The 15,686-nt window shown below is 34.8% G+C and overlaps 2 protein-coding genes and 1 long non-coding RNA gene across 3 annotated transcripts; 2 read left to right on the plus strand and 1 right to left on the minus strand.

Moving 5' to 3' along the window:
- The first annotated feature begins 2,845 nt into the window (after positions 1-2,845).
- LOC114276830 (pentatricopeptide repeat-containing protein At4g30700) lies at positions 2,846-5,453 on the plus strand. Its single transcript, XM_028218667.2, is given in 2 exon segments — positions 2,846-4,960; positions 4,963-5,453. Coding segments are annotated over 2 exon segments (2,331 nt in total). The 5' UTR covers positions 2,846-2,898; the 3' UTR covers positions 5,232-5,453.
- A 1,598-nt stretch (positions 5,454-7,051) lies between these two features.
- LOC114276829 (cellulose synthase A catalytic subunit 7 [UDP-forming]) lies at positions 7,052-13,849 on the minus strand. The gene is made up of 13 exons (XM_028218666.2): positions 13,619-13,849; positions 13,317-13,512; positions 11,960-12,159; positions 11,759-11,858; positions 11,490-11,610; positions 10,882-11,148; positions 10,401-10,746; positions 10,052-10,315; positions 9,730-9,942; positions 9,401-9,614; positions 9,105-9,301; positions 8,468-8,821; positions 7,052-7,833 (listed from the first exon to the last, which is right to left on the minus strand). The coding sequence occupies exons 1-13, from the start codon at positions 13,691-13,693 to the stop codon at positions 7,252-7,254; spliced, it is 3,129 nt and encodes a 1,042-aa protein (XP_028074467.1). The 5' UTR covers positions 13,694-13,849; the 3' UTR covers positions 7,052-7,251.
- Positions 9,497-11,345, plus strand: LOC145824607 (uncharacterized). The gene is made up of 3 exons (XR_014366411.1): positions 9,497-9,636; positions 9,722-9,948; positions 10,055-11,345. It is a non-coding gene; the product is annotated as an uncharacterized LOC145824607 (long non-coding RNA).
- Positions 13,850-15,686: the final 1,837 nt, after the last annotated feature.

The raw sequence follows: 15,686 nt of genomic DNA on the forward strand, positions 1-15,686 counted from the left end.
CCAAGTAGTGGGCCACTTAAGTGGCAAAAAGGTAATTAAGTCCAACTCTTTAATTAGCTTAATTTAATCTAATTTAATCATACCTAATCAATTTTCAGATACTTATACCATAAAATCACATTAAATATGAGGGTCACGGAGCATCAATTGGTTTCTAGTTCGGCCGCCGATAAGGCCTTCAATTAGCAGTTTAAACATATAAACATGAACAGATAATCAGACAATCAAACAGATAGAATGCAATTAACTAACATATACTCAGTCAATTCAGTTTCAATTTCAGTCAGTCAGTTCAGTATTTCATTCAGTTCGATTATCAGTCAGTTATCAGTCATTATCAGTTTCGTTTAACAGTAATCGGTCAGTCATTAATCAGTAAACAGTATGAGGGTTGTTACAATGGGATTGTGATGTCATATATACTAGGGAAATGCTATAGACCCCAGTACGGACGACCTCCAGTGCCACCCTAGTGACGTGGCAGCGTGTGATTGGCCGAAATCCAAAAAAAAAAAAATGTTTTCGCACCAATCAAGGACGACCCCAGCACCCCCAGCTGGGGGTCTAAGTCATTTTTCTATATACTATTAGGGTTTAGTTTGGCTTGACAAAGAGACAAGCATGCTCAAATTCTTCTTGCAATTGTTGAAAACTTGTGAAAATTTACCTATATTTTCTATCTCTTTGTTTGAAAGTCAAGTTTAGAGCATGTTCATTGTTTGTTTGTTGTTTTTTTTAGTCCCATTTGGGACGACTAGGTAGGCCCGACCTTGAGATTTTTGGGGCTCAATGTCGATAATCAATTAATAAATTTTTGGGCCCTTCACATTTGTTTTTCTCATTGAATGAAAAAAAAAAAAATATATATATATATATATATTGAAAGTAAAGGACAAAAGATTTGTGTCAAAATTACAAAAAATATCTAACATTAAATTACAATAATTAATAAGTATCGTTTGATTCTCGTTCTTCATTCATTTTTAGAAGCAAATAAATAAATCATGCTTGCATAATCTAGTTTTTTTTTTTACAAAATCATTTTTAATGGATAACAATGCTAATTATTTTAAATGGGCCTTTCAATTTTTTAATAGACCAATTTATTTTAAGTTAATTTCGGTATTCCTTGATTTTTTTTTGGACTTAAAATATACTTAATATATTGCACTAAACTATAACAGGAGGGATCCCCTTTTCGGTCTATTTTCAATGGATAACGATACTAATTTTTTTAAATGGGCCTTTCAATTTTATAATCGGTCAATTTATTTTAAGTTAGTTTGGGTTTCTTTAATTTTTTGGACTTAAAATATACATAATATATTACACTAAATTATAATAGAAAGAAACCCTTTTTTTGACTCTATTTTGAGGAGCCGTAGGTCATGGCCTTGTGGGCCTATTCCCAGGGCCGGCCTGCGACTACGAGAGTATGTTATGGTTGTCCTCTCCCATTGATTCATTTAAGATCCTCTATTTCCCATTTTGATGCATGGTTTAGAATAAGTTTATCTTGTGTGGGACATATATATATTGTTAGAATTTTTAAATAAAATGTATTTCAAAATACAAATTTAATTTAGTTTTAGTATGCATTTAATAATATTGTTTAATACATAGCCATTGCCATCTTTCTTTCAAACCCAAAAAATTCATTTCAATAAAATTTTTACGATCTTAAAAACTCAATAAAACTTCATTAATTTTGTCAATAATCAGTAAAATTTTACTAATAAATGTAAATGAATATTTACCAAGTTAGTAAAATTCCACTAATCAAATACAGTGAAATTACTTCTTAATCGACTCATTTTGGGCCTAATCACAGTACTCCAACACCTCACAACCTACAAAATAAAATAAAAAATTACAAATAAAGTAAGAAAACATTTTTTTTGAGACAAAATTAATATTCATTTGTTTTGATGTAAAATAATTTTGTGAAAAATATTTTACTTATTTTTCATTATTTAGTTGAACAAAAAGCATGTAAAACATTTTTTAAAGAATATATTTTGGTATCATTTTTATAAAGTTGACTCTATTTACTACCCTTTTAACATATTTAATTTTTTCAAATAAATATCTTAACTCACTAAATTATCATAAATGACATTTTATTAAATCAAAACTTCTTTCTTGGGCAATAAAATATTTTTATTTGAAGAATCAACCGGACGCCGTAAAATAAAAATAAAAATTATTTTTGTGTAAAATTAATTTAAAATATATATATATCTTACGTCGAAACAAACGAAGGGCCTAAATAATAGGGGTACTTACGTATAGGTCTTAATAAGTGGACTTATTATCTAATAGGTCTTATGAAAAAAATTTGTTAAAAAACGTCACTAATTGTAAGTTTTACGACAATTTATAAAAATCATGACAAAAAAAAGTCACTAATTGTCAATTTTTAACGACATAAAAAAATTTGTCACAAAAAAATTATTTTTAACTATAATTTTACTAAAATTTATTTATAATAAGACTTTATGGGAATTAAGTCCAATTATAAGGACCAATGTTTGCCCTAAATAATAAAATTTAGGCACCGTTTGGGAAGAAGTTGGTTGGGCTTTTTTGGCTATTTTAGCCACAAAAAACAAAATAGGCTATTTTAGCCATAACAAATAAAACATTACATCCAACCCATAATCATTACACTCTTCTCTCACAAAAAAAGCTAAAAAAGCCAAAAAATCAAAAAGTCCTTCCCAAACTAAGCTTTTTAACCCAGACTAAAATAACTAAAAAAGCTAAAAAGTCAACCAACTTCCCAAACGGAGGCTTAAGAATTTTTTCTATATAGCATTTAAATTTTAAATGGAAGTAAATACAGTGCATGTTTTGGGCGCCAGTTGTTGGTAGTTTTGTTGTCATTCTCCAAAACAGATGATTTGCAATCGGAACTTGTTTCTGAATCTCATCAACAAAGCTACCACTCTCTCTCATCTCAGCCAAACCCACACCCAAATCATCCTCAACGGTCTTCACAACGACCTCATAACGGTCACTAAGCTCACCCACAAGCTCTCAGACCTCAATCACATACACCACGCAAGTCTCCTCTGTTCCACATTTCCCAATCCTGATCTATTCCTCTTCAATGTCCTCATCAGAGGCTTCTCAAAGAACAACTCACCTCACAATGCTCTTTCTGTCTATCTTCACCTTCGCACAAACACCACCCTTAAGCCTGATAACTTTACTTATGCTTTTATTGTATCTGCGTCGTCATCGTTGTCTGAGAAAGTGGGTTTATTGCTTCATTCCCATTCAATTGTTGATGGGTTTTGCTCGGATTTGTTTGTTGGGTCTGCTCTTGTTGATATGTATTTCAATTTTTCTAAGGTTTTATCTGCGTATAAGGTGTTTGATGAAATTCCCAATCCAGACACTGTTTTGTGGAATACAATGATTTCTGGGTTAGTGAAAAATTGTTTCTTTAGCGAGTCGATGAGGGTTTTTTGTGATATGGTTGTAGGTGGGACCCAATTCGACTCAACAACGTTGACTGCAGTGCTTCCAGCTGCAGCAGAGTTGCAGGAGTTGAGAGTTGGGATGATGATTCAGTGTTTGGCAGTGAAGGTTGGGTTTCATTGTCATGAATATATTCTTACGGGTTTGATTTCGTTGTATTCAAAATGCGGGGAAATTTTCACAGCGAGGTCATTGTTTGAGCAGATTGGGTACCCTGATTTGATATCTTATAATGCAATGATTTCTGGGTTTTCTTGTAATAATGAGACTGAGTCTTCAGTGAGGCTCTTTAAAGAATTGCTTGTTTTGGAATTGAGAGTCAATTCAAGCACCGTTGTAGGTTTGATTCCTGTTTTTTCTCCCTTTGGTCGTTTGGATCTAACACATTCAATTCATTGTTTCTGTTTGAAGTCTGGTATGGTTTCAAATCCCTCAGTATCGACTGCTTTAACTACTGTCTATAGTCGATTGTGCGAAATTGAATCTGCGAGGCAGCTTTTTGATGATTCCCCAGAGAAAAGCTTGGCTTCGTGGAATGCTATGATTTCAGGATATGCCCAAAATGGGCTAACGGAAATGGCAATATCTCTATTCCGGGAGATGCAGGTGTTTGAAATTCGTCCAAATCCTGTCACAATTACAAGTATTCTATCAGCATGCTCTCAACTTGGAACTCTTAGTCTAGGGAAATGGGTCCATGATTTAATAAAGAAAGAGAGTTTTGAGTCCAACATTTATGTGTCAACTGCTTTAATTGACATGTATGCAAAGTGCGGAAGCATTGTGGAGGCACGGCGGTTATTTGACACTGTGCAGGAGAAGAATGTGGTCACCTGGAATGCCATGATTTCTGGTTATGGCCTCCATGGGCATGGACATGACGCACTTAACCTCTTTACTGAAATGGTAGATTCAAGGATTTCCCCAACTGGGGTTACTTTCCTTTCTGTCTTGTATTCTTGCAGTCATGCTGGCTTGGTGAGAGAAGGAGAGGAGATTTTCCATTCTATGGTCCATGATCATGGTTTTGAGCCCTTGGCTGAGCATTATGCTTGCATGGTTGACCTTCTTGGTCGAGCTGGAAAATTAGAGAAGGCCTTCGAATTCATTAAAAGAATGCCTGTTGAGCCAGGTCCTGCTGTGTGGGGTGCATTACTTGGTGCTTGCATGATTCATAAGGATAGAAACCTTGCACAGTTGGCTTCTGATAAGTTGTTTGAATTGGACCCACAAAATGTAGGATACTATGTCCTACTCTCTAACATATACTCAGCTGACCGGAACTATCCTCAGGCTGCTTCAGTTCGACAGGTGGTTAAGAAGAGAAATCTGGCAAAGACTCCTGGGTGTACCCTTATAGAGGTTAATGGGACCCCACATGTCTTTACATCCAGTGACCAGTCTCACCCACAAGCAGCTGCAATCTACTCAAAACTAGAGAAGTTGATGGGAGAGATGAGGGAGGCTGGATTTCAGACAGAGACACAGCATTGCATGATGTGGAGGAGGAGGAGAAGGAGCTAATGGTGAAGGTTCATAGTGAGAAGTTGGCCATTGCTTTTGGGCTTATAGCTTCTGAACCGGGAACGGAGATCCGGATCATCAAGAATCTTCGGGTGTGTTTAGACTGTCATAATTTTACGAAATTCATATCCAACATCACAGGAAGAGTTATAGTTGTAAGGGATGCTAATAGGTTCCATCATTTCAAAGATGGTGTGTGTTCTTGCTTAGATTACTGGTGAATTTTTTTTTAATTTTTCTCCACCAATGAAAAATGCCTGGGTTGGGATTTGGGATTTACATCTTAAAGTCATTTTGATCAATATGGTTGGCTGTGGACTGGGTTTTTGTGTTTAAACGGATGATGACCTAAGTCATGCCAGAACAAGGAGGTGGCATTGTACCATTCACTCTTGAGATTCCTCTTGATCAATCAATCTACGCATCGCTAGCTTATCCGGCACTTCTTGAAGTGTTCATTATTGTCAGGTTGCCAATCAAAAAAAAGGAAAAATTTTAAAATTCATTCCCGGATTCCATCATAGTGGAAGTTTTTGTGAAGACACCATTGCACTGGCCAAAGATAATATGATTGGAAGGAAATTTGGGTTCCTGCATGTTAATCATGAAATATTGCTGGATCCTAACTATACAATTCAAATTTCTTATTTGGAACGAACCAAAACATGTTGTATTCATTCAAAGATGCACCAGATTTCTTGTCATCCGTGGATCATAGCCTGAATGAAATGGCATTGTTTGATGTGCTGGTACAAAGTGCTGTGAGATTGAGAATAGAGTTATGTTATGTCTATTTAAGAAAACAAAATGAATTCAACAAACTCCAATTGGAATCTAACTTGAATCTTCTTCAATTATTCCTTCAGATTTGTTCCATGTGAATCTCAAGCTTTTTGTTAAATTTTGGGATGAGAATCAGCATGCCAGATGGGTTTCTTCCTTCCAAGTTCCAAGTTCTCATCTTTGTTATTTAGATGAAGAAATGTTTTAAATATGTGGACAGTGATTTGGAAAATGGCTGTTTGAGGTGCCTGTTTGCACAAACAGGTTTTTTTTTATGGGTTATTTTCAAAGCTTTAAATTTATTGCAGTGTCCAAAGTATTTAAACTTTTCCTCTACCAAATTTGTGTTATTCAAGATTTATTTATTCAGGCAGTGTTCATAGAGATGAATTTGTTCTTTCATGTTATCATTGTCATCTTTTTGGGATGTGGTGATGAGTGTGTTCAACAAGCTTGTCAAACTGTTTTTACATTTTCAAACCAAAAATTTACTCATCAATGTGCTGTATACAAGTATAAAATTTTAAATTTGTGTCAAAGAACCATCTGGAAAGCTTTGTTTCTAGGCTAATTCGGAAGTCGTAACATAGCAAAATATGGAACTGCAGTTTTCAGTTTTGATGTAGTTCTGTTTAGTGGTTGAGTTTCTGTACATCATAAAATCAACTGATAGCTAATTGGCTTGCATTAATTTGTTGACATTACAGTTTTCAAGGGGTAACTATAATAAATGTCTTGCAGTATGCTCGAACAACAGTGGATCTTGCACCATCCCACAATATTATTTGAGTTCTACTTTTGGCTTCATGGTCTTCTCTTAATTACAACTAGAAGCAACGTCTTTTCCCTCTTTCCTTACCTTTCTCTTACAAAAAGCTAAACAAACATATTTTGTGTTCTTTTAGTATTTGATATTTGGTGCATTTCTCTTGAAGGTTTTGTAAGTGTCCTGTTTTGTACTGCAGAGGAAGTCCTTATTTTGAATGTAATGTTGTTGATTACGGAGACGCTCTCAGTTCAGTTGAGGATGCAAAAGGTACATTGTGCTCACTTCAATCTGTTTTCATTTCAGCATGATAAGTTTTTTTTTGTCATCATGTTATGTTTCAAACATTTTGTCTGTTATGTCAACGGATTTAAATTCCTTCGTTTACAAGTAGAATGCGAATGGTGTAATAGTGAGAAAAAAACTTAAGTTTCTGATGAATATGCTTTTGAGTTGATCTACACACCTCATAAAATTAGGGCTCAAAATAACTGTGTGCAACATTTTTCTTTCATTCACATACAAAAACCGAGTACAATTCATTCAGCTAAACAAAACTCTCCCCCTCTGGTTTTATTCTTTCTTCTGCAACTCCATTTTGCTGGTACATACATCACACCGGTAAACATACAAAATTTACATGTATTTCTCCGGATAAGCATAAATCTCAAAAAGAAACAAAGTGAAACATTTTAGCAATTGATGCCACATTGCTTGACATCGGGCCCCTTTGTTTTCATCACAAATGGGTCAATCCGGACCCAAAGCAAAGAGAAGATAGAAGCCAAAAGCACTGACCATATAACAACAATGGTGGGTGTCCTGTTTTGCCTCCCCATGAGACCTTTTAGGAATGGGTAGAGATGTACAATGACCCAAAAGGCGAAGAAGAGCTTTCCAAACAGTGGACCCCACGATTGGTACCCGTTGTTTATGGCATCTGAAATTCCAGCTACAACCCCAACAAGGTTGATGACTAAGATTGTGGTTGGAGGTATAAGTAGGGTGGTCCATTTAAAAGCGTATAGCTCTCCAAAGTCCTCATCGTCTGATGCCTTGGATGTGACAGTAAAGTTTGTGTCAATACCTGCCAAAATCTTGAGTAGACCCTGTACAACAGCAAACAGGTGTGCAGACACACCACCTATAACCCAAAATTGCTCGTTTCTCCACCACTCTTCTATGCTTACTCCGCTCCACCTCAGCTCAAGAATGCCCGTTGTGAAGATTGAGATGAACAAGGCAATGAAAAAGAGACTGGCAAAGGTGCTTATCTGGATTCAGAATGAATAAAGATTCAGTTCTCTAGCAACAGAATAGAAGGCAATCAAAAGGCAATTTGGAGAACATGTAAGCATACTTGCCTCTGAAAAAATGAACTTTTAAGCATCCATTTTGTTACGTGTTAAAACATGGAAAGGAACTATGTGGTATTTTTTCCTAGTGTCCGACATTCCTTGGTTAATGTGTTATTGGCTATGTTACATGGAGTCTTTAAAATAAACTAATTCCTGACTTGGACACCCCACACTTGAACAACGCTGTGGGATATGTGTCCGATACTTTCCATCAAACACTTCTTATATATTTGTATGTAACACTATCATTATATGTATATATTGTTGTCTAATTAATATAAAATGAGTAACATGCCTTTTTGACAATGTATGTTGCATATAACATCATTTTATCTCACTTATTTAGCATCTCCTTGATGCTCTTTCAATAATACTTATTCCTTATTTATCAAAAAATATATATATAAATATGACCCTTCTTTGCCAAGCCCACGTACCCTTAAATTTGAGGTTTATTGGATTCGACCTCTAGATACACACCGACACCCAACACCCATACCCGAGTTCGTGTAACATAGGTTATTGGTAAGAAGAAGGATCATATTAGTACCTCTGGCATAATGAACTTGTCTGTGAGCAAGCAGATGGCGGGGAGCGTACAGTATGCAAGTAGAGGTATGGAGGTGAAAGGATAGATAGTTGTGTTGATATATGCAAAGCGCTCAAGCCATTTAAGTTTCCCTCCCTTGTAGCCATAAAAAACTGGGCTATGACGGCTGAAAAAAATCTCAACTGAACCCAGAGCCCAACGAAGCACCTGGTTAAGACGATCTGATAGATTGATAGGAGCAGACCCTTTAAATGCATCCCTCTTTGGCATACAGTATATGGATCTCCAACCACGGCAATGCATCTTGAAACCTGTTAGGATATCCTCTGTAATAGAGCCGTAAATCCAACCCAACTGCACAGTCAAGAACGATCAAAGATATGAATCAATGGATGGCTTAAATGTTGTCATATGAGACACTTGGATGCTTATGTTTTCGTTTTCAGAATAGTAATATTATAGAGAATAATGCTGATACAGATAAATCAGGAATTGCAGCTCATTAAATAACGAGAAATTGTTGGTTTCACATATGCTTAAATTGATAGTGCAGTTAGAATTAGGGGGTATGGGAGGCTTTGCGAAACTCATTGCAAAAACTTCTGATATGCTTGTTATGAATAATTTGATATATTACCTCAGTACCCCACTCAGTTTTGTCTTCATAACCACAGCTGATCACGTGAATGGCTTCTTTCAGCAGGGCTGCCGGGCTTGAGGAAGGAGGGACCCCACCTTCAAACATTAAGGTAGAAGTCACAAATATCGCAGACTGTCCGAACTTCTTTTCAAAATTCATTTGGGACATTAACAGCTCGTTGTCGTCATCAAATCCTGATCACAAAACGAATGTAAGTCATGTATAGTTGAGGCTGAAGAAATTAATTTAGGAAACAATCCAGCCAGTTTGTCATAGTAAAGAATGTCAAAAACCTTGAATGTTTGCACTTTCTTCATTTGCACCGTGTTTAGAATATGTTGGAAGCTTTTTGCGGCGTCCAAAACATGGGCAGCAGTCACAGCTTACCATTTTCGGGCGCTTTGTATCCTTTGGAGGATTGTAACCATATAATGCTTGCCTTCTGAAGACACATCCTGTGCCGACATACACAGGACCCTGGATTCCATCTAGACCTTTCATGTTAATCTGCCAAAGAAGAACAGAAAAAGTAAATAAATAACATTTTCTTAATTGTACTCTAAATCTGAGTGAAATAAGTTTCAGTTAATATTTATTGTTGTCATTTCTTGTAGGGACTTACGTCAAAGAAGACTGTATTTCTGTTGGCGTATCGATCGTGCCTATCAATGCCATCAAACCTTTGAGGGAATTGAACATAACAAACCTTTTTGCCAAGTTGTGGGTCCATCAAGAAACACATTGCCTCTCGGGCAGCCTTGCTGTTATTTATGTAATGGTCACAATCCAAGTTCAGCATGAATGGAGCATTGGTAAGCACTCCGGATACACGAATCTGCAGGTATGAATCCATAGGATCAAATACCATACTCCATATTTTAGTTATATTTTGTGAATTTATTTCCATGATTAACAGAAGAATTAGAAGAGCTAGTGATCTTTACCAGGGCATTCATGGCACCGGCTTTCTTGTGATGTTGGAAACCAGGCCTCTTCTCACGAGATACATAGACTAGACGGGGAAGCTCATTTCCTTCTGCATCAAGGCCCCCACTGTGACCCAAAAAGACTTGAATCATACCCGGATGATCTTTGGTATTATTTCCTGGCCATGGTGTTCCATCTTGCATGATCCACCCTTCTAGGGGAATCTTCACGGCTTTTGCAACAAGCGCATTAATCCGAACCTTAAATTCTTCGTACTCTCTCTGTCAATGGCAAATAAAGAGGCTAATATTCAAACTGTTTTCAGTTTTTAACCAGAGATGAAATCAAGAGTCTTAAGATTCAAACCTTCATTGCTCTCCTCTCTTTGACAAATGTTGGCTGGACTTTGTCCTGGAGATAATCAATTTTGAGAGAGAAGTACATCTCTGGTGCTCGAGGCTCTATTAAAAATTTCTTACAGAAGGGAACCCATTTCCTGGAAAATTCTGCAGTCTCCGACAGTGCTTCAAAAGTAAGCATCGAAGCACCATCATCAGAAATGTAGCACGAGATCTTGTCGACAGGGTAGTCCATTGCTAAGATTGATAGAACTGTGTTTGCAGTAACAAGAGGAGGTTCTTTCATGGGATCCACCGTACTGACAAAGAGATCTACCGGAGCTAGCATATTTGGTTCCCCTTCCCTCTCATACCTGCAATACAAATTTTTGATCTATAATTTTGTATGATCACAACATAGATTCAATCTAGTTTCTCTTTTGAATTTATTGATATTTGCTGTTATGTTTTGTGACATGTAACTATGTAAGTTACCCAAGTGTTTTCACCTGAGAGAAAGGCGATCAAGATAGGTCTCGCGATCAATTGGGAGCCATTTAGGAAACTGATCAAGAATCCATGAGAAAGCAAACCAAATCTCACAGATCACAGAAGTTAGCCAGAGCCCAATGGCATCGTGCACTGGGTTCAAGATTCTGTACCGGAGAAAGATGGCCAACACAACAAGTCGAGTCACAATAATCATCCGGTATGGGTTGATCTTGCTAGATGCAATTGGTACTTTCCTTGAGAGTGGCTGCCTTGCTTCATCTAGCCTGCATTTATTGATGATTGTATTGGATGATTTATGAGAAAAATGGACACACAATAAAATGTTGTTATTAACATCTTGTACAAATTATTTTCGCCTTTTTTTTTTCTCCCACTCTCTTTGCTCTCATTTTATTGATGTAATCTCAGTGTACTCCTCGTGTAGTCTTTTTTAATCAATGAAATCTCTTCTTTGCTAAAATATATATGTTGACTGTTGAGAAAATAGTTTTGGTTGTATGTGATTCTCAAGAAATTTTTTTGGCTGTTGGGAAAAAATAGTTTTAGCTTGTATGTATAAAATGTTATTTTGAGATAGCAATATTGGAAGAACTTTGGTGCATACATGGCCATGTCAGGGTCAACCAAGTCATCTGCTTCGGGCCCCAGATTGCCTTGCTGAAATTTCCAGTCATCCATCCTCTCTTTCCACCCTCCCTCTTTCCTTTCATCCCATCTTGCACTTCCTAATTCGTACATCAGGTCATGTAGAACACACTAAATAAGTACACATATATATGCATTATGTGGAAGAAAGTATAACCCAAAACATGTTGTGAGGAAGTGTTTTCACAAAACATATTTGAGATGGGTATATGGAAATTGAAAACCTACCAGGCTCGGAAACTGGATATGGATGCACACGTTTATGTAGCGAACCAGATAACATCTGCTGATCTCCATGACTACCTGATATGGGGAACTCACCACTAACCTGCATTTACATGAATTTTTTATAGCTTTTTGAGTGTTGGATCAAAATTTAAGCAAAAGACATACTATATGATTCAAGTATGAACTAAAGTGTTTGTTTACCGGGCGGGAGCGACCACCAGATATGACAGGTGGGTATTGGGCGTTGTCATCATCCTCTGGACCTCTTCCATAGCTCATCTTGCCATGAAGCATGGCTTCTGCAAGTTGATTGTTCTTGTTTTGTTCGTCGTCGATTTTGAATTCGTGTTCAATATCATCCACATCTTCTTCTTCTTCATCTCCCTCCACTCTTGGGCTCCCTTTGTTTTTTTCAGGAAAGACACAAAAAGCATGTATAAGTGTTTGATTCTAGTTCTAGTACATTTATATTCTTTACTGTCACTGCAATCCTCATCATCCAATGTAATTTCCATTGATTACAGACGAACGAATTGGGCTTTTCATGGAAAATGCTACCATGCATACTCCCTACAAATTTTTGAAGTGAAAATTACAAATGTTTATGATTTGTGTTATGCTACATGATGATAAAAATTATAAGGGTAAATTATGCAAATGGTTCCCATAATTTACACGATATATCAATTTGATCTCTATTGTTTCAATTTGTTTGATTTTGCCTCTTAATTTAACAGATTGTGTCATTTTAGTCCAATAAATAACGGTTGTTAAGTTTAGTGGACGGAAAATCTACATTATGTGTCAATTTGGTTCTTGTAATTTATACAATGTGTCAATTTGACCCTTGTTTTAATTTACTCGATTTTGACATGGACCAAATTGACACATTATATAAACTATAAGGACTAAATTGACACATAGTTCAACTTTCCGTCCACCAAACTTAACAATCTTATTTATTGGACTGAAATAACTCAATCCGTTAAATTAAGCAGCAAAATCGAGAAAATTAAAATAACAGGAACCAAATTGACACATCTTGTAAACTATAGGGCCTATTTGTATAATTTACCCAAATTATAAATAGTAATAAATTTATGAGATGCACTCCTAAAGTGAAAGTTATAATGTATTGAAAATGTTACTAACCATTTTTAATGAAAAAAAGTTATGATATATTATGTTGTTTGTTACGACACATTGTGACTATATTACATAATACGGCATTGCTCCTAAAAGGGATGTACACCATAACAACTCTCGTTTTCATTGACGCTCCTTCAGTTGTGTAAGTTAGCAGCAAGCCCATAAACACTATTTATTTTATTTATTTTTCAGAAAAATATACAAAATACAGTATTGGTATGTTGCCTCACAACACACAGAATACAGTATTGCCAGCACTGCATTATATACACTTTTTGTGAATGATTTCTATGTTTGTAATAATTTTTGGTAAGTTGATGGATGTGTCAGTTTGTGTAGTAACTTGTGCTAATCATATTGGTGCAACAACAACAACAACAGTATGACTGATGAGTTTTGTTAGTAGTACCTTTGAGACGTTTGTATCTGGTCTTGCACTGAGGGCACAGTTGGGAGCCTTCTCTTCTCTCATACTCATAACACGGGCGACACACTGGAAAACCACACTCATTGCAGGCCACAAACAAGTCTCCGTCCACCGTCAGACCAATTCCATCGCCGCATATCTCACAGAATTGACCTGTCAAATCCTTCAAAGGCTTGTGCTGTTATTTGCACCAATATCACCAAAAACCAAATATGTTAGTCATCTTCACAATTCAATAATTATCTATCCATATCATGTACGTTTTGTTAATGTCTGTTATGTACCTCTTCATGGCCATGGATGACAACAAGCTCGTTGCGGTTGTGTGAACCGGCAACTAGTCCGGCACTGGCTTCCATGGTGGTGGTGGTTACTGTGGTGATGGGAATGGGACTGATGAGAGGGGTATGGTAAGTTTGGGGTTGGTTTTTATGGATTGAAAATGAGGGGGGAGATAGTAGTCTCTCTCTCTCACCTAATGTGTCCACATAATGGGTGGTGGTGTTGGTTGTAGAGTCCCCATTGCCTTGAAGTTAAGCTTCCTCTATTCAACTACCATGCACATCCTCTCTCTCTCTCTCTCCCTCTCTAACGACTACCTTGTGTAGAAATGGTTAAGTTAATTTGTCTAAATCTCCCTCTGATATTTTTTGAATCAAATTGGTATGGTTGCCTCCTTCATACGGATTAGACAATTTGACTTTAAAAAGAAAGAAAGAAAGAAATATAAATAATAATAATAAAAAATAAAAAATAAAACTTAAACAATCCGAATCCCAAATCAATATCTCAATAATTTATATTCAATATCATATCATATTCTAGTTTAATAAAACTATTAGATAAGAGGCATATTAACTAACTAATAAAATCTAGTAAGTAAAACAAATACTAAAAAATAAAATTATAATTAAATTAAACTCTTAAATAAATAAAAAAAAAAGAATATACTAAATCCTCTAAGTATTTGTATCTCAATTAATCCATAAGATTTTCTTATATTTCAATAAGTCCTATTATTTTAGATATTTAATCCATCAAACAATAATTATTTTATGAACAATTTTACATTTATAAATATTTTTTAACCTCTTAGCAACATAGTGTGCATTGTTTTGAACTATTTTAAATATTCTATGGTGTGAACATGCACATTAAACAAATTTAACAGTGTGAATATTCACATCATGAAACATTTATGAGAACATTAATGCGCACATTATCCTATTATTATTAGGAGTATTTTGGTAACTATGTCATCCAAAAAAATTATTAGAATATAAGAAAATAACTTGGATTAAGTGAAAGTGAAAAAAGATTTATGAATAAATGCTCATCTATACTATATATGAAGAAAAATAGAGTTTTTAACTTTAAGAGCTCTAGGAGTTTCAAAACTCCAATTCAATTATGTTGTTTTTCGGTTATTTTTTAAAAAGAAAAAAAAATCATTGGCTAATAAAGATTAAAATTTAAAATTATAATTAATAAAGAATTTATTGAATTCGCATTTCATTTAGGGATTTAAATTTCAAAATCCACATGATTTAAGTAATTGTTTTCTATAATAAAAATATACTCTATATTTTACTTAGCTAAAAAAAAATTTTACACAAGAAAAATCTTTCATTGCTTTCAAAATAAAAAGGAAACTTTCACAATAAACATTTTCATCTCTACCAAAATAAATATTTTTTACATCTCTCTTTCAAAATAGTGATTATTAATATTTCATTGGTGTTTAAATTTTTTTTCTTTTTATTTTTGCCTTTTGTTTAAGCTTAATCTCCACGTTTGTCCAGTAGCAACGGAACAACAATAAATTAGATTCATATGTGAAGATGACCATGAATGCCTCCTTCAAATTCTAAGGTATACAAATAGTTGTTGGCCTCGATATTAAGATTGGGTGTGAGATTTTTTACATGTTTGTTATTTCTAAGACATGTAATGAATCAATGTTTCAAATATAATCTTTTAAATTGTCAATATTATTAAAAAAAAAAATAGAGTTTTTGATTGATTATACCTCTTTCATATAGATTAAAAATAAAATATAAAAAAATAATTGTATCTTTTATTGATTTTATATATGTAGTCCTTAAAAGTCAATAATTATATTTTTCATAATTTTTAGTTTCAATTCTATTTAGTGAATATTTAATTTATCAATTAGTGTGTTTCTTATATATAGAGTATACTCTGATCTATATCTATCTATATATATACTATTACCGAGCAAAAAAAACTTTTCGTCTAAGAGACTTAATATAAAATTTTAAAAGTTATGAAATACAAGTGACATACAATTATTGGCGAATTTAACCATATCTATAATTTTAAAATTAAAAA

This window comes from Camellia sinensis, chromosome 4 (genome assembly GCF_055761805.1).
Source record: "Camellia sinensis isolate YWXY chromosome 4, ASM5576180v1, whole genome shotgun sequence".
Lineage (NCBI taxonomy): Eukaryota > Viridiplantae > Streptophyta > Magnoliopsida > Ericales > Theaceae > Camellia > Camellia sinensis.

Excerpts from the sequence above, each read along its gene's own strand:
- LOC114276829 (XM_028218666.2), bottom strand. The coding sequence starts at position 13,693 with ATGGAAGCCAGTGCCGGACTAGTTGCCGGTTCACACAACCGCAACGAG. Across the intron at positions 11,611-11,758 it reads ATATCCAGTTTCCGAGCCTG|GAAGTGCAAGATGGGATGAA; the intron begins GTAGGTTTTCAA and ends TGTACGAATTAG. Across the intron at positions 10,316-10,400 it reads AAGAGAGGAGAGCAATGAAG|AGAGAGTACGAAGAATTTAA; the intron begins GTTTGAATCTTA and ends TGCCATTGACAG.